Source organism: Cicer arietinum, chromosome 6 (genome assembly GCF_000331145.2).
Source record: "Cicer arietinum cultivar CDC Frontier isolate Library 1 chromosome 6, Cicar.CDCFrontier_v2.0, whole genome shotgun sequence".
Classification (NCBI taxonomy): Eukaryota; Viridiplantae; Streptophyta; class Magnoliopsida; order Fabales; family Fabaceae; genus Cicer; species Cicer arietinum.
Window position 1 is genome coordinate 24,447,740 of NC_021165.2, and position 19,335 is coordinate 24,467,074.

Consider the following 19,335-nt stretch of genomic DNA (forward strand, 5'->3'; position numbering starts at 1 on the left):
CCGAACGCCATTATTATTATCGACCCACTTGCAACCAAATATGGGAACACGAAACATTGTGTAGTCTAACTCCCATATGCGCTCGATAACCCCAAAATATGATAGATTTGCATATATTGGGTTTTTGTCTTTTGCACTTGAGACATGCATCGCTTCAGCTACGAGAGTGACTCCACTATTTTGCATAGTGGTCTGATCATCTTGTTCTTTGGTATAAAATGTGTAGCCGTTAATAACATAACCAGTGTAAGAAAAGACATGTAAGCTCGGACCATTTGCTAGCCACCTCAATCTATTTGAAATTGATCCGGGGTCTATATCAAATTTTGACATTATGTGATTTTTTAACCATGTTACAAAACTTCGATTGTGCTCTCGAGTTATCCAATTTTGATTCCTATTCATGTTCAAACGAGATAACTGATCAATGTGTATTGTAACATACGGTTGAACCTCATCATCATTGTGCAGAACATACAATTGTGCCTGCTCCCATTCTGTCCTTGATATAGTCAGTAGTCTCCTTCCAGTTATCCCTTCTCCTGATAGTCTTCCCGAATGACGAGACATGGGAAGCCCTATGGATTCAACATTGGACAGATATTCAGTACAAAATTCAGCAGCCTCTTCAACAATGTATCGTTCAGCAATACAACCTTCTGGTCGACTTCTACTTTTTACGTACCCTTTTAATATTTTCATATATCGTTCTATCGGATACATCCATCTCATATAAGCTGGCCCACAAAGTTGTGTCTCCTTAACCAGATGAACAGTAAGGTGAACCATTATATCAAAAAACGATGGTGGGAAATACATTTCAAGCTCACACAAAGTAACAACAATTTCCCTCTGCAATGTCGGTAATTTCTGAGGGTCGATCACTTTACTACAAATTTCCCTGAAGAAGAAACATAATCTAGTTAAGGCTAGTCGAACTTTTTCAGGTAAAATGGAACGTATACCTATTGGTAGCAAATGCTCCATTATAATATGACAATCATGGGTCTTCAAACCTTTTAACTTGAGGTCTTTCATACAAACCAAATTTTTAATGTTCGAAGAGTATCCTTCTGGAACTTTAACTTCGTGTAGAAATTTACATAAAACAATTTTTTCCTTTCTAGATAGAGTATGAGCGGCTGGAGGTAGATATGTGCGATTTCCTTTCTTTACTGGAGCCAGTTCATTTCTTATTCCCATATCGACCAAGTCCAATCTTGCATTGACGCCATCTTTAGACTTTCCTGGAACATTGAGTAACGTACCAATAACACTTTCAAATACATTTTTCTCAATATGCATCACATCGAGGAAATGTCTTACATACAATGACTTCCAATATGGCAATTCAAAGAAAATTGACTTTTTCTTCCACCCAGTTTTCACCAGCTCTCCCGCAAAAGGTTTGCCAAATTTATTGGTCAAACCTTGTACTTTTTCAAGTATTTGATATCCAGTCGGTGCTAAAGGAGCTTTACCTTCCTCTGATTTTCCATTGAATGCATTTCTCCACCCACGATACTGATGACTATAAGGTAAAAATCTACGATGTCCAAGAAACACATTCTTCTTACAATGTTTCAACCGCATCCAATTTGTACTCTCTTCACATATAGGACATGCACACTGACCTTTAATGCTATATCCTGATAAATTACCATATGCTGGAAAATCATTAATTGTGCCGAACAACATAGCCCTCAAATTGAAACATTCTTTCTTATACCCATCATAAACTTCCACACCTGTCTCCCACATACTTTTTAAATTTTCGATTAGAGGAGTCAAGTATACGTCGATATCATTCCCCGGTTGTTTGGGTCCAGAAATTAACAGAGACAACATCATAAACTTACGCTTCATACATAACCATGGAGGTAGGTTATATATTACCAAAATCACAGGCCACGTGCTATGTGAGATGCTTTGAAGACCATGTGGATTCATTCCATCAGTAGAAAGTGCAAGTCTTAGATTTCTTGACTCTATCCCGAATTCAGGATACTCGTGATCAATTTTTGCCCATTGTGGGGAATCTGCAGGGTGTCGAAACATTCCATCTCTAATTCTTTCATCTGCATGCCATGTCAAGTGTTTTGAATCTTCTTCACTGCGATACATGCGCCTAAATCTTGGTATTATAGGAAAATACCACACGACTTTTGCTGGAGTAGATTCTTTCTTCTTATATCGAGAGACATTGCATTTCGGACACGCCTTAAGTAGTTCATATTCGTTTCGAAATAAAATGCAATCGTTAGGACACGCATGAATCCTTTCGTAACTCATTCCAATAGAACACAAAATCCGTTTAGCCTCGTAGGTTCGACTGGGAAGTTCATTATCATCTGGCAACATATCTTTTATGAGTGTTAATAATTCTGTAAAGCTTTTATCAGACCATCCATTACTCGCTTTTAAGTTGTACAACTTTAATATCGCTGACAGTCTTGTGAATTTAGTACAACCATTATATAATTCTTTCTCTGCATCACTCAACAAACTTTCAAACATTTTAGGACAATCTCGAAGATCTTCTTCAACTGCTTTTGCAATCTCATCAACTCGGTCCGGCTCATATGTATCTGTATCGAAGTCAGTTGAAGCATATGTCGAACTATTCTCAAAATTAATGTTTCCTTTTTTTTTTTCTCACCATGTCTTATCCAACATGTGTAGCTTTGATCAATTCCATTACATACTAGATGTCCTTCTAATTCATCTTCTCTAACACGTTTTCCAAAACAACATTTTAAACAAGGACAAACTACTCTATTTGGATCTTTTGCATTCTTCACTGCAAACTCAACAAACTCCTTCACTCCAATTTCATACTCTTTTGACAATCGATTGGCTGAAATCCATTTCCTATCCATATTATACCACCTATATAAATGCAGTAACAAAAATAATAAGCTTTCAAAACATATCAACAAGTTTCAAAAAGAAACCAATATCAACTAACAATTTCAAAACAGAACAGATCATGTGGTATGAGTTTTTGACAATTTTTGACAATTTCAAAACATAACAGATCATGTGTAAAAGAGATTTAATATATATATAACAATTTTTAGTAGATTTAATATATATATAACAAAACATAACAGATCATGTGTAAAAAATACCTGAGACAACGTAGATGGCCGCACAGTACGTAGAGGATATTAGGGTTCCCAACGTATATAATTATTTGAAAGATGTAGAGGATATGAGGGTTTCCAACGTATATAATTATTTGAAAGATGCAGTTTACAGCGCTTGTGAAAAAAGCGCTGTAATAGGTAGTTAAATTCAATGAAAGCGCATGTATTTTACAGCGCTTGTGAAAAAAACGCTGTAATAGGTAGTTAAATTCAATGAAAGCGCATGTATTTTATAGCGCTTGTGAAAAAATCGCTGTAATAGGTAGTTAAATTCAATGAAAGCGCATGTATTTTACAGCGCTTGTGAAACAAGCGCTGTAATAGGTAGTTAAATTCAATGAAAGCGCGTGTATTTTACAGCGCTTGTGACAAAAGCGCTGTATTAGGTAGTTCAAATATTTGGAAGCGCATGTCTTTACAGCAGCTTATGAAAAAAGCGCTGTAACTGATACGCGAAAGCGCTTCCTTTTACAGCGCTTTTTTGATAAGCGCTGTAAAAGCCTTATAACGTGATGCGCAAACGTTATATGACCTACTACAGCGCTTGTTTTACAGCGCTTGTCACCAAAAGCGCTGTAAAAGGTTCCATTATTTTTAAATTATAATTACAACAGCACTTGTGTTTAGCAAGCGCTGTAAAATGGACGCTGTTAAATGTCATTTTTGGCGTAGTGACATATCGAATATCGAATATCGAGTATAGGTAAAACCCTAATTTAAAAGTATCTGAGGTTCATAACTTCCTCCTCATCAAAAACTTGCACCTACGACCAATATTACATGCATTAATCTTCTAAAAATTCTGTTTCAAAAAAAAAAAAACTTCTAAAAAGTGATTATCAATATTTGGTCTAAGTTCTCTACATGGTTTGAAGTGAGACCCAACATTTCCCTTCAACTCCGTGTAAGTATTTTGAAGTGTCATAGATTTCTACAGTGAGTAGTACACTACTGAACTTAAAATGCGATCTAAAAAACGATCGGGACAAAAATGTATAAATAGCACTATTTATTGTTATTATCTATTTTAACGAAGTGGGGAAAAATTAAGAAAAATAATCTAACATCTAAACAAAACTCCTTTTATATAAAAGCAAACTTAAAATCCTACTTTTTATTTATTTTTATATATAACATAATAAATAAAAACCCATTTTCAAAATAGGTATAAGCATTACCTTATTTCATTCTCTAATTTTGAAATTTTTTCACCTTTCAATCAATATTAGATATTATATGATACTACAAATAATTTTAATAAAATTTATACAATATTGCAATCAATTTAGATCGCAACAACGATAATTTGTAACGCAACATTCATAATAGTTAAAATTGCAAAATCTTTAACGTAACACAACCACAACTATAACCGTTATTTAAAATCTTATAAGGCCTTTTAATTTCTCTTCCAACACAAAACCACCTCCATAACATTCAATATTCTAAAAGGCCTTGCAATTTTCCTTTCAATTTTCATGTTTGCCATAGAAATTCAGTCGTGTGCATATACTTTTGTTTATAATTTTTTTTTTTGTAGAAGCTGTTATATTTTGCAACTGGTAATTGGTTGTGTTCAACAAGTTGTTTATTTAAGTTTTTTCTAAATAAATTTATTTCTTTATTGAATTCTCTGAAAAGACAATGTCTTATAACATTTCTAGTAGGTTCGGGGTATTGTAGAGTTTTATTTATTTTTTCCTAAATATTTTTACAATTAACTATCAATTTTCAAGCAGCATCATACTCAGTATTTGTGACTGATGAGAAGCGAGGAAAAGCTAACTAGGCTTTTAGATGTAACCAAGCTATATCTTAGTTTTAAAACAACACTCTCCACAAAAAATTATATATAGATGTATATTTATAAATGAAGCTAAATAAAAGCATTGAAGGTATGTTCTTAAATCATAATTTAATTAATAAAAATTAATTTTGTTAAGTTGAACGTTATATCGTAAATTTAAATTATGTATTTTGTAGTTATGTAAGTTAATTATAATAATATTTATCATCTCTTTTAAAATTAAAAAAAAAACTATAAAAGTCTTGTTAAATGACTTGTAACTTAAAAAACTAAAGTAAAATTAGTCTGATAAAATAGACATATTTATGCAACAATAAAATTACTTCACTTGTTTTAGTTTGATTTTTAAATGTCATTTTTACAAAAAAAAATTATTATTATTTATTTGTTTTTTTTTCAAAATTTAACGTAGTATTAACTATTGTTTTGTCAATATCATCTTTAATTATTTATTACATAGAATAATAAGTGAATTGAATTAATTAATAAATAAATCTACTATAAGAAAAATAAATAATTTCCTAAACATAGCGAAATACTTTAGAAACTATTGTCATATATAGTTTTGAAAAGTACTTAATTTGATTGGTTGTTTAAGTTGTAAATAATTTTTTTTTAAATTATAAAATATAGATATAAAAAAATAAATTAGTGTTGGGAATTTTTTTTGTCTTATATGGTTCACTCGGTTTGATTCACAAATGTTTTTTCTTTCCAAAGGCTCCTCGATCTCCTTGAATTAATCTTATCTAATATTGTTAATCATTAAATATAGATATATATCTTAAACAAAATGCGAACCTTAATTCAACACATTACATGATACTAGCCATTTTCACTAGACTCTTCCGTAATGATAAGACAAATTTAAATGTAACTTTTAGTCACTCAGTTCTAGATAAAACAAAAGTTTCCTATAAAATTATATGTTTTTTTTTACATCTTAAGTATTTTTTAAACTCCTCTAGAGTGATTGAATGATAAATGGAAAAAAAAAATTAATAGATATTTCAACTCACTTACAATTAATCTTTTAATTTAATCGGTAGTAGTGATCAGTGATATATTTTTATTTTTTACTTTAAAGTAAAGCGATTGAGAGATCCAAGAACTTTACCTTGCAATAAAGGGGTGAAACAATTTATGTAGGGCCATTATTATTTTGATTTATAAAATTGAGAGAGGACAAAGCTTAGAAAAAAAACATAATATAAATATATGTACAAAGCTGCTTCTGCTTCACTTCACTTCACTTAAGTCACCTTTCTTAATTTCCTCTGCGTTTTGTTTCTCATTCTCAAAGACACTTCACAAACACGTTTTCATATTTTTTTTGTTTCTCATCATCATGGCCAGACCCCAACAACGTTATCGTGGTGTACGCCAGAGACATTGGGGCTCTTGGGTCTCTGAAATTCGTCACCCTTTATTGTAATTTTATTTTACTTTCCCTTCACTCTTTAAATTCATATTCACACCCCCTTTAACTTTAACTTATTTTTCTTTATTAAAAGATATTATTTTTTTTTTACAACATTATTCTCCCCTTTAATTTCATTTCACTTGTGAAAAACTCTTTCATGTGTGTATTAATTGTCAAAGTAATTTCCTATATTATTATAATATAAAATATGTTTATGAAAATTGGTTTATTTTGATTTTTATATAATAAATAGTTTGTGAAATTTATGGTATGGAGATGGTGCCCAACAAGACCGAAGTATCAAAATTCTCTATCTTAATATTTTTCTTGTGAAAATCTCTTTTGTGTTTGTGTTTTTGTGTGTGATGAATTCATGTGTGTTACTTGTTCATGTAATTTACTACATTATTTTATATTCAATTGACTTGGTCATATGTTTATTTTTATTTATTTTTTGGGTACAAAGGTCATATGATTATTAAAATGGGTGGATATGAAAATTGATATATTTTTTGTTATTTGATTTTGGGCTATAGTGATTTACTACATTATAATATATACAATACAATTGACTTGATCATATGATTATTACAAAGGGTGTTTATGAAAATTAATTTATATTTTTTTTTTACTATAGGAAGACAAGAATATGGTTAGGAACATTTGAAACAGCAGAAGATGCAGCAAAAGCATATGATGAAGCTGCAAGATTAATGTGTGGTCCAAAAGCTCGCACCAATTTCCCATACAACCCAAATGGACCACAATCATCTTCATCTAAGCTTCTCTCTGCCACTTTAACTGCAAAATTAAATAAATGTCACATGGCTTCACTTTCTCTTCAAATGTCAAAACAACAACAACAACCACAAAGAGAGCCTAATCATGTTTCATCAACACAAATGTCTAATTCAATTATTAACCCTTTTGTTGTGTCTAATAATGACATTGTTGGAACAAGTGGTGAAAATGGTTTTAGATGGCTTGATGAAGTGAATTGGGTTGGTTTTGAAGGTCAAGTTGAAGTTTCTCATCAACAATTTCAGCCTGTTCTTGAAGATGATCACATTGAACAAATGATTCAAGAGTTGCTTGACTATGGTTCAATTGAGCTTTGTTCTGTCGGTTCATCTTAGACTACTCTTATAAAAATGTAGGTTTTCTCGTTGATGATACTTTTTGGGAGGTGAAATTAGGGAATTTACACATTCATGCATTTGAAACATCGATGGTCGTCTGATTCTGACATGATAATCTAAAATATTTAGACTTTTACTTTATTTTATAATACACAACATCGTTCTTGTTTGATCTTGATCGAACGACTACCGATGTCTCAAATGTATAAATGTAGAAATTTCCAACTGCAGGCGAGTTAATTTATCATGAGAGTCTGATAGTAGTTGTACTAAATCACTATCTAATAATAATTGTATAAGGTTTAGTAATCTTGGAGATTCACTTCACCCTTAGTTTTCACTTTCAATCACTTGTGGAATGAGAATGTAAGATATATAAAATGATGCATATGATGCATATGATGGACTTTAATATATAAAATTAGTATCAAAAGCCATACAAATTTTCAGCTTGTGTTTTTGTTTATATTTGGTATTACCTAAAGTTGTGCAAAATTCTTCACAAAGTGTTGGATGGTGGTGGGGTCACAGTTTGTTGTAAGATATGATATCCCTAGCTTTTTTTTTTGTTTATACATTGTTTGTTACCATTATTTTATAGAGATAATTAAACTTTGGTTTATATGACAAGAAAGACAAGAACAAGAAAAGAGAAAAAGAAGAAGGAAAGAAGAAAAAAGGAGTAATCAAAGTTAGTCATTAAATTCATGACATTTGTTATAAAGAAAAATGTGAAACAACTTTAATAATGGGTTTGTTTTTTAAAAAGTAATTTTTGTTTTATATTTAAAAAAATAGTTTTATGAGAATTTATTTAAAAATAGTATAAGTTGTTTTAGATTTATTTGTTATTGATTAAAAAAAATAACTGTAATATTAAATAATTTAAATATTCATTATTAAAGATTTTAACATGATAAAATTTCCATTTATTCTTTTTAAAAAAATCTTCAAAATATAATTTTTATAAAGAGTTTATCAAAATAACTTACAGTTTTAATCACTTTTTAAAATTTGATTATCCAAAAAAAATTGTAGCAAATAAATAAAATACTTAAAATGATATTTTAAGATAAATTATCTAAACTAATTTTTTATTTAAAGCTTTATTTTTAAAAAATATTATAACAAAAAAGATAAAATATTATACAAATCATTTTAATAAATTTTAGACAAACAAACTCAGTATAAATACCAGCAAAGACAATTTTTTAGTAAAACCATTTGATTTTAAAAAAAATTCTAATAATTTAAAATTTAGATAAAAACTAAATAAAATATAATTAATAATTATTAAAGAATGAATCATCTAAGACCAATCACTTAGTTAAATACAAATTATTTGATACATGGTTAGCACTTTGTTGTAATAAAGCTACTACCACCAGTTTGGCATTAGTAGGCGCTGCCATGATGATAAGGAAACAAAGAAGGAAGCAATTTGAAAAATAATGATTAGTTAAGAGTTTATTGTCCAAACATAAAAGTACTTTGGTCTTGAATCATGGAATATGCATACAGATACTGCCAATTTGGAGAGATAATGATAAAGCATTGCTTTTTTGACAATAAACTTTCCTAATCATACATTTTTTTCCTTGCTAATTCTTTTATGAGCAATGATATTTGAACACAATTTTAAACACAAATACATGTGGTTCCCACATAGTCTCTCTTCATTTAATTCCCCTCTTTTATATTTTCTACACAATCTCTCTCTTTATTTAATTTATCCCTCTTTTTATTTTCCCCTTTTTTATCTATTTTTTTTTCTTCCTCTATAAAAATAAATTTCACAGATTCATCTTTCTTTTCTTTCATAATTCCTCCTTTTTCCTTTTATTTACTTATTTTAATCAAATTTTTTATGAAGTAACTTTGACATTCTAATCAAACAAAATATAAACTTGGTTAATGACTTAAAATAATATGGTTAATTCCTTACACAACTTGGTTAATGAATTTGAACATAAAGTTTGGTCATTCTAATCGAACAATATAAATTTGGTTAATGGCTTTAAAAAACATGGACTAAACTTAATATGGACTAACAATTCACAACCCTAACTTTTAGACGAAAATAATGCATTAACCACTTATTATACTTTATTAACCAATAATGTTTACACTATTAACTAGAAAATGAAACAAAAAAAAACCAGAAAACTGTGTATGAGCCAAAAACAACAAAAGTAAACAGTTAAGAAAATATCAGAGGAACTCAAATAAAATAAAAATCTATTTTAAATAATAAAATAAAAATCTAAGAAGTGTAGATTTGGAGAGCAATGTGTAAAAAAATAAGTGAAAAAAAAATCTAGGTCAACACAAAAATTAGTTGATTCATCTAAAAAGAAGAGAGAGAGAAAAGAGAGAATGAAAGAGGAAAAAGATGGATGAAGATGAAAAAGACTACAAGAAAAGAGAGAAAAGAAAGAGAGAAGAGAGAGATTGTAGTGTTTAATTTGATTTTATTGTTAATCAATGAAGAGAGAGTAACAGGTATATTCATGAAGAGAGAGAATATAAATATGTATAAATGTGTATAGCGTATACGTATACAGTAGTTGTGTTTGTATTTGTGTTTAAAATTGTGTTTAAATAACGTTTCTCTATGTATAAATGTGTATAATGTATACGTATACAGTAGTTGTGTTTGTATTTGTGTTTAAAATTGTGTTTAAATAACGTTTCTCTTCTTTTATTTAGATTAAAATTAAACGGTTTATATTACAAATTCAACAAATATTCATTTCATTATATAAGTCATCTTACTAAAATTAACCCATAAAAGTACTTAAATGTGTTAAAATTATCAAATACTTAAATGTGTGAAATATAAGGTTAAACGATTTATTTTACGTACGAGTTTAAATAGAAGGAAGTTTTCCCTATTCTAAATCCAAAACAAAAAAAAAAAATCAAAATAACAACCTCAAAGAGGATATAAGCTATACAGTGAAATTTCATGTTAAATAATTTATAAAAAGTGACACTTTCTTTTTTAATCTTAGAAGAAGTGGTAAATTCTATCATAATTAACTCACAATTGTGAAATCTTAAATTCGAACCCGAGACAAGACGTCCAACCTAACAATATCGACATTTGTCAGTTAAATTAAAACTTAAGAACACTATTTATAAATCTGTTGTATAAAGATTAAATAAATTTAATTTATATATATCGTTAATGTATAAATCTTTTACATTGTTAGTCTATCATAACTGTTAGATCGTTATAGATGTTTTATTTTTATCATAACTACCTACAAAATCAATCCAATGAATAATTGTAATATGCTGACAATGCATGACAATTAAACTCAAACTTAATATAAAATAATCTAATATAGGATGAAAGTCTATTCATTTGGGCCACTCACCAAATTATTCACACACAAAACTTCGCTCCTACAATTATACGTAGTAAAGAATCTCAGGTATTAACTTGAGAAGGGAGGTTCCAATTACATGCACAATATATAAAAAGTTTAATCAATCATGTTCATCGATTGAAATTGAACAATCCATGATATAACTACATCACACGGTTACACTAGATAATTTATTTCCATAAACTTAATAGTAATAACATAAAAAGTGTATTAAAAAAGACTAAAATATTACGTTGAAAAGACATAAATAAAATAAAATGTGCAAATAGTTTATAAAAAGTGACGTGTTTCACATTGTGAAATACTATTAGAGCTTATCTAAGAGGTTAAATTTGTATTAAAGTCATTGATGTGAATGTCAGCATTAAAATGTCCACCAAAGTGAGCCAAAACACTCTTAGCCGTTCCTATAATTTCTAACTTGCTTTTTCTGGTTGATGACATACCAGACAAACTTTTTTCTATTTCTATCCTCGATTTTCGCTTACAAACCACTCGACATGTTCAACTTCTTTTTGTTTTAAGATAATTTCGTTTATCAAGTCTTAATTGTATTTTTGTCTATGAAATGATAAATAATTTTATAATTATAAAGTCTCATATTCGAATCTAAAATAATATATATATTTTAATAATGTTGTATTTATCAATTAAATTATACTTTATAAATACCTTTATTGTATTTTATTAGTCGTTTTAATACTCTTTCTACCTAACATTGAAGTTTAAATTATAAAAGAAAAAAAGTTAAAATTATTTATTTTATAGTAGCGATGAACATTTTCCTTTTTCATCTGTGTGAATTGTATTTCAACGAGAATCCTATCTTTTTCTCAAATCACATCTTTTACAAAGACATTTTTTAGTTTTAAACTATCTAAAATTACAACTTGTAATACACGTGTAAATTTACTCTTTTGGCCTTCTAACTTTTTTTTTAATTTATCTTATTTGTTTGGGTAGCAAATTTTTGTTACATGTGTTCTCAAACTTTAGCAACATATTAATTGTTAAATTTTTATTAAACGGAGAGTAGAGCCCAATACCTCCTTATTATTTAATCTCTAGAATCACTTTATGATTTTCGATCTAATTCGACTACTTATTAGTTTTCTACCAGACACTTATAAATATACTTTCAATTGCTTTATGTATAAATAATAATAATTAATTTGTTTACTTGATAAAAAGGACTCATGTGTGATGTCATAAACACATGATAAAATTTGTATCCTAAAACTTTTGAAAATATAAACAAAAATACAGTAATTTAAAACAAAAAACTATTATGAACTTTTAAAAGGTATCATCTTGAGATGGACATCGTGAGCTTTGTTTAGATTTTTGTCTTAATGCTTTAATTTTTAAAGAAAAAGTGACTATATTAATCCAGAGTTAACCTATGAGCATGTTAAATTTTACCTATGAGTATGTTATATTTAATTTTCAAGCATATTTAACCCAGAACTATTTCAACTCAGATGTTAATGGTTTAGAACATGTGAGACTAATTTGTTTAAAAAAATATAAATCACTATATTATAATTGAAAGTTCAGTTAAAGAATAAAAAGTTAAGTTAAAATGATATTATATCAATTCGAGAGGATTTGAATTTAATTCATAATTAAAATAATTATTTGATCAGATTTTACGTACTTCTTTTATTCTTTATTATAAATAAAAAAAAAATTCAACTTTTTTTTTCTTAATAAAAACAATTATAATTAACTTTTCAATGTTTAATTCTATCATTCCTATAATACCTTTCATTAAATTTTTGTAACAATTTTCTATACATTGATCGAATAATTTAAGAAACAGGTAGTCTAATTTTAAGTAAAGGATGGTAAGTGGAAAATCACGGAAAATAAATAAGGATATTTTTGTAAATATATATATATATTCAATAAAGAAAATTTATTAATTTTACTTGATTTTCTTAATAAACGTAAAATTAATTTTCTTAATAAACGTACAATTAATTAATTTTCTTTATAATAAGAAACGAAAGGAATACTCTCAACTAAATTTCAAATTACCAGAATTATTTTTCTTTAAATCCAAAGGTCTTAAGACAAATAAAATTTACTACATCAATTGAGTAGATACTTTTTTTTTTTCTCTCCGATACAAGTAAAAAACATATCCATCGCACCACTTTTATTAGTAAAATATCAACGAATTGATTGCTTCACATTGTTAGCTCTTTTAAGGACCATTTTACTTAAAATATTGAAATATCAAGTCATTGTTAGAACATATTTTCTTACTAATAGAGTAAGCCTAAACTAGAAGTCCAAATACACATGGTGTCTTTTTACAATTCTTCTTATTTTTTTTGTTTTTCTTCCAAATTAATTAAATAAACTTGGAACTTTATGTGTCACTTTGGAAATGTAATTGTTGTTTAGCTGGCAACTTTAATTAATATGCATGGGAAGTGTCTTCCATGCTTACAATCAAGACCATGTTTATTTCCAACATTGGGGACCCTTATGTCTCTTGGCTTTAAAACATTCTCAAGTCATATATATGATTTGCTTCACACCAAATGCATACATATAGTAATATATATCAAAGATAAGATTAAAAAAAAATGTCAAACATTGTAGCTGGAGATCATATATCAAGATAATTAAAGTGCACAATTTCTAGCTTTATGAATTTTTTTATTTATTAAACTCTATATGAATTTTCTTCTTCTTATTTTTGTCCACACATATATGGATTAAGTGTCGGAGAATAAAAGCTAATGTCATAGAAACTTATAGTTCACTATTTTTATGATGTAAAGTTTGAAAACATAAGCCTCTTCAAATCGGGATATATAAAAATCAGACGAGTTTATAAATAGAGATACTCTTCAAATTACGATATATAAAAATCTAATATCAAATATTTTTTTATAAAATTGAGCGAACCCAACTATCAATTATTTTGATTTTGTGGATGTCGTTTATTTATCTCTTTATTTTAGAGGTTATTTGGGGTTCTAACAATCTCGAAAATATTTTTATGTTTGTCCTTATTTACTGTGAATAAAATTGATCGAATCCAAATTCAATCGATGTATTAATCTAATAGTTGAAAAATGATATAGTGATTGAACTTGGATTGAAAGTAACTACATTTCTTTAGAGGATCTAGATCCAATTTGATTTACATTATTGAAGAACAAACATAGGAATATTCAAAAGCTCAATTGCAGAGGATCCAATTTAATTGGATTCATTGTTCTGAACAAACTCTTTTTGCATGTAAAATATGTTCATGGGTGAAAATTATGGCTTTCATAATCATAAAACGTGCTTCATCATTTACAAGTACTATGTTAATTTAACTTTTATTTATTTATTTATTTTAAAGTTTAAATATATTTGAGAGGTGGATAGCACAAAGAATTCTTGAATTATAACCTCATGCTTAATGATTACTTATGGTAATTGATTCTGTCTCCCACGTCCAATTAAAAGCAAAAAACTTGATAAGCCTAATGACATGACAATAAAAACCATAGATTCAGATTAATTAATTGAGTAATCACTTACCTAGCCTTTGCAATAGCAACAACAATATTTTATATTGGATTTAATTTATTTTGTAAAACTGATTTGTAAAGTGAGAGATGTATTAGACTTAGTTTTTTCAAAATGCTTAATAGTAATTTTGATATATGTTCATCTTTGGTGCGTAGATATAAATGGTAGATTGTGGATGACATGAATATGGACTTTGATATCATATTAATATTTCTGTATTGAGTCTAATTCATTTTTATAAAATCAATTTAAAAGATGAACAATGTTTCTCTTTATACATTCACTTTAGGCATTGTCTATATTGTAAATGCAAGACTTAGATTTTTACCTATCAAGGTCATAGTCATATCCTAATTTTGCTAACTAGGAAGTTTAGCAATAGACTGGTATGGTCTCAAATATAAAAGTAAAATGGAGGAACAACACATTGCTAAAAAAGAATTATTAATTATGTATCATAAGTGAACGTCGTATGATAAAAGATTTCAAAAATATTTGATATGTTTTAGCGTATATTTGAACTCAATATTTTATTTATTTTCATTTAATCTTTGAATTTCACCGCTAGACTTTAGAATTAAAAAAAAGAGTTGTATAAGATCTAAGTTTATGATTTTTGAATTTATCTCTCCATTTCTTTACCTTGTCTCAGCCTCTTTAGTCTTATCTATTGATAGTAGTCTTTGTGTATTCACAACTTTGCAGAGTCTATTATAAGTTTATTGGAACTCTTCAACTTATGATTTTACTCTTCTAAGTTATTTTTTTGGCATAATTGCTCCCGCGATCCTTTAATTTATTTTCAGGTAACACTTCAGTACTTTATCTTGTTTTTTTCTTTTCAATTTAGTATTTTATTTAATTTTAAGTAACAATTTGATCCTTTATGTCTTAAAATGTCAACAATATTATCTTTTTTTTACAAGAATTCAAAAAATTCATCAAAATTTTTAAACAAAAAAACATAAAATTAATTATCATCTTCAATGTAATGTAAATTTTATCAAATTCATAACTCAAATATTCAAATAAACTCATATTCTCATTCTTTATTTGATGAATTTGATCTTGTTGGAGATGGAAATATGAGTTTATTTGAATATATGAGTTATGCATTTGATGAATATATGAATTTTCTTGAAATTGGTATTGAATTTTATGGGTTTTGTTTGAAGATTTGATGAATTTTCTAAGTTTTTGTAAAAAAAAGGATAACATTGTTGACATTTTAAGATATAAAGGATTAAATTGTTACTTAAAATTAAATAAAAGACTAAATAAATAAAATAAATAAATAAATAAAATATTGAAGCGTTATTTGAAATTAAATTAAAAGACCCCTGATGGGAATATATGTTGACCAATCCAAGCTTGGATACAAAATGATTGAAGACTCGTGGGTATACGACTTTGGTGAAAATGTTTATAAGTTGATCATGACTTGGAACATGCAAAAGTTTCATTGTGCCATTTTGTGATTTTTCCTTTACCACATGACAATCTATGTCAAGATGTTTTGTTCTGTCATGGAAAATTGAATTAGCTACAATATGCAGTGCTATTTAAATGTCACAAGTAACACAAGAGTCTTGATGCTTGAAATCTTCAAATTAGCCAACAAGTAAACAATCCATTGTAATTTCCATGTAACTAAAGCCAAGGCCCTATATTCTACTTCTGATGATGATTTTGCCACTATTACTTGTTTCATTGTCTTCCAACTTATGATTGAATCCCCAATGAAGAAATAATAATCTGATATTAATCTTTTTGTATGTTTGCAAGTCCCCCAATCTCCATAACTAAAACCACTCAATCGTAATGAAAGTTCTTGGAAACAATATTTCTTGACCAGGACTTTGATTTTGGTATGTCCAGATTCTAGTTTTGCATTTTGATGTGTTTCACTAGGACTAATCATGAACTGGTTCAACTGTTGTATTGAAAAGGTAACATCAGGTCTATTATTTGTAAGGTAAAAAAGTCTTCCAATTAACCTCCTATAACTTGTCATATCAATTGGAGGCGTGCCATCATCTTGGTGGAGCCTTAGACTAAAATCTATTGAGGGTATTTGCTGGTTTACAGCCAAGAAAGCTTGCATCATTCAAAAAATTGAGACATTATTTTCTTTATTTGCGTAACTTCAAGCCCTAAGAAAATTGGAATGTCCTTATGTTCTTTATACTAAAAGACTTATGAAATATCTTCTTGATTGCTTCGGATTATGTCAAATCATTATCAACTAAAATTAGATCATCAACATATATAGCCAAATCTGTGAATGACTTACAAGCGTGCTTGATGAACAATGAATGGTCTTATATGGCTTATTTATAACCAAAAATTAACATAACTGATAACAACTTTTCATGCCATTCTCTATTAGCCTATTTCAAACCATAATTTGATTTGACCAGTTCACATACTTGATTAGGAGAATAAGGTGATACTTCATATGTAAGTTTCATGTATACATCCTCAAATAATTCACAATGAAAAAATGCATTGTTTATGTCAACTTGATGTAAATTCTAGTTTTTAATAGAGGCCAAAGCTAAACCCTAATTGTAATCATCTTAGTAACATAATTAAAAATGTCAAAGTAATATAAATCTTCCTTTTGATTATATCCTTTTGCCACCAACTTTGCGTTTTATCTCTCAATTGTCCCATCTTGCATTCTCATTATTTTATATACCCATTTGCACCATATAGGTTTAAATCCATGTGGTAAAGTAACAAATTTCCATGTATTATTGGATTAGAGAACATCTAATTCTGCAGTCATGGCTTGCTTCCAGTGAGGGTGTAAACTAGCTTCATCATATGAATAAGGATGACTCTCATTGGATAAAGAAACACTGAATTCTCTTTGTGCACCAAACAATTGGAGTATGACATATAGTTGGATATATGATAAGGTGTTGTTGTTGAGGAAAAATCCTAAATCAACTGCTTTGAAGATAAACAAATAAGTTCATTAAACTCTAATCATGATTCTGACTGTGATGATGTTTAACTTGTGTTCTTGAGTATTTAATTCAAAGATAGGTGATCAAATACATTCATACAATAATCAACAATTGCACTATGATCTAAATCAAAGAAATGTCATACCTTAACTGAACTGTATACTAATCAAGATCATTCTACTTTATAAAAGTATCATTCTAGTTCATCAAAATCATTTTGGGTAATCAACATCATTCTGGTTTATAAAAGTATCATTTTGGTTTATCAAGATCATTCTGGTTTTTTCAAGATCATTCTGGTTAGTTCATTTTAAGTTCAGAAGTAGAATGAATTATTCCCCTCATTTTGGATCTTATGATAGAAGAATATTAAGACTACTAAAAAAAAAATACTCAAGCCCAAAAGTCTAGCTAAATGCCAAAAGAAACAATAACAACATCAAGGTCAAGGACTAGATAATCTCCAAATTGATGTGCTATGAACAAATACAACTATGACAACAAAGGTGAAAGGATATTGTTGTTGCGTCTTTTGCAGAAAGCTCAACATGTCTTTAAGAGAAAAAACTGCCACTAGATAGCTGCTAAATCCTTCAACCACATTTTTCAATTCAACACAAAACCAAGAACATTCTGGATTAAATAACGCACAGGTCTATTAAAGATCACTATGAATAGATGTTTGTCTTTAGGTTTAGTAATGGCTATAATGAGTCATTTCTAACCTTCTCCATGCCTATAAAAAAACATCAAGGTGAAGACAATAACAAGAGTTTTCAGTGCAATCATTTCATCACTAAAACAATCATACTCGAGCAAACAAAACTCTTCAATCAAGCAAAAACTCTAGCTCTCTTGCTATATTCAAGGATATCTTTATTGAGTTATTACTGATAATCAATATCAAACAAGTGTTGGGTAGATACTAATCCTACAAATCTCTATCATAATCTCATTTTGAAACTCAGTTCTATTTCTTAAGATAGTTTGAGTATATTGTAAAAACCATTTAAGTGATTATAAGGTACCTTGTAAAAATCCTTTATGGAATTAAAGGTAACTGTAGAAACTCTTTCAAGATTGAAAGGGGAATGTTGTAACTGATCAAGAGTGAAAACAAGAACGTTCTTGTGTGAAGCACATTAGTGAGAAAACTCATAAATTGTGAGTACTGAACGTAGCCCACATTGGGCGAACTAGGATACATCAGTGTGTGATTTTATTATTCTTATCATTTATTATTTCTCATTCACTATCACTAATCACGTAAGAAAAATTGTTTGATTTATTTTTTAACTAACCTAGAATGTTCTGGAATTTTATGTGTAACAAAGATTGATCTTGAGTTAATTTAAAAAGTAAAAGCATGAATTAACATTTCGAAAAGGGATTACAATTCAAACCATCTTCCTTGTGATTGATATTACTACTTCCGTTGTTCCTTCTCTTTTTATGTGGTCCTTCTGCAAACATAATCTGTTAAGTAGGATGGAGGATGGCTAACATGTGTGGATCTCCTTAGGTTAATGTGATTAACTTCTGGGTTTGGTAATAGTGTTGTTGAGTCTATAATTAATGATGTTCTATTGATGTCCTTAAGAATATATGTTTGTTGATTGTGATGTTGGCCTTAATTATCAACATCTGCTTTGTCTTGATCATCAATGTCCTTATATGTTGTTGAACTTGGATTAATGAGTTGATTAGGATCAAACACTAAGGGAGGTACATGATTTGATGAGTTCTCATTTGAAAGTTGAATGCATTTGTATTCTAGTCTTGATTGTGACTCAATGGTGCTTAGACCGTAAGAAAACACCAACTCCTCAAATTTCACATTCCTAGAGACAAATGTTTCCTTACTATTTATGTTAGAGAATGAATCGTTTTGTTCCTGGTTTGTAACC

At 28.5% G+C, this 19,335-nt stretch overlaps 1 protein-coding gene across 1 annotated transcript; it reads left to right on the forward strand.

The window, feature by feature from the left end:
- Positions 1 to 6,188: 6,188 nt before the first annotated feature.
- Positions 6,189 to 7,865, forward strand: LOC101489936 (ethylene-responsive transcription factor ERF003-like). The gene is made up of 2 exons (XM_004515487.4): positions 6,189 to 6,387; positions 7,017 to 7,865. Exons 1-2 carry the CDS (start codon positions 6,305 to 6,307, stop codon positions 7,513 to 7,515), a joined length of 582 nt encoding a protein of 193 aa, XP_004515544.1. The 5' UTR covers positions 6,189 to 6,304; the 3' UTR covers positions 7,516 to 7,865.
- The last annotated feature ends 11,470 nt before the right edge of the window (positions 7,866 to 19,335 follow it).

Excerpts from the sequence above, each read along its gene's own strand:
- LOC101489936 (XM_004515487.4), top strand. The coding sequence starts at position 6,305 with ATGGCCAGACCCCAACAACGTTATCGTGGTGTACGCCAGAGACATTGG. Across the intron at positions 6,388-7,016 it reads GAAATTCGTCACCCTTTATT|GAAGACAAGAATATGGTTAG; the intron begins GTAATTTTATTT and ends TTTTTACTATAG.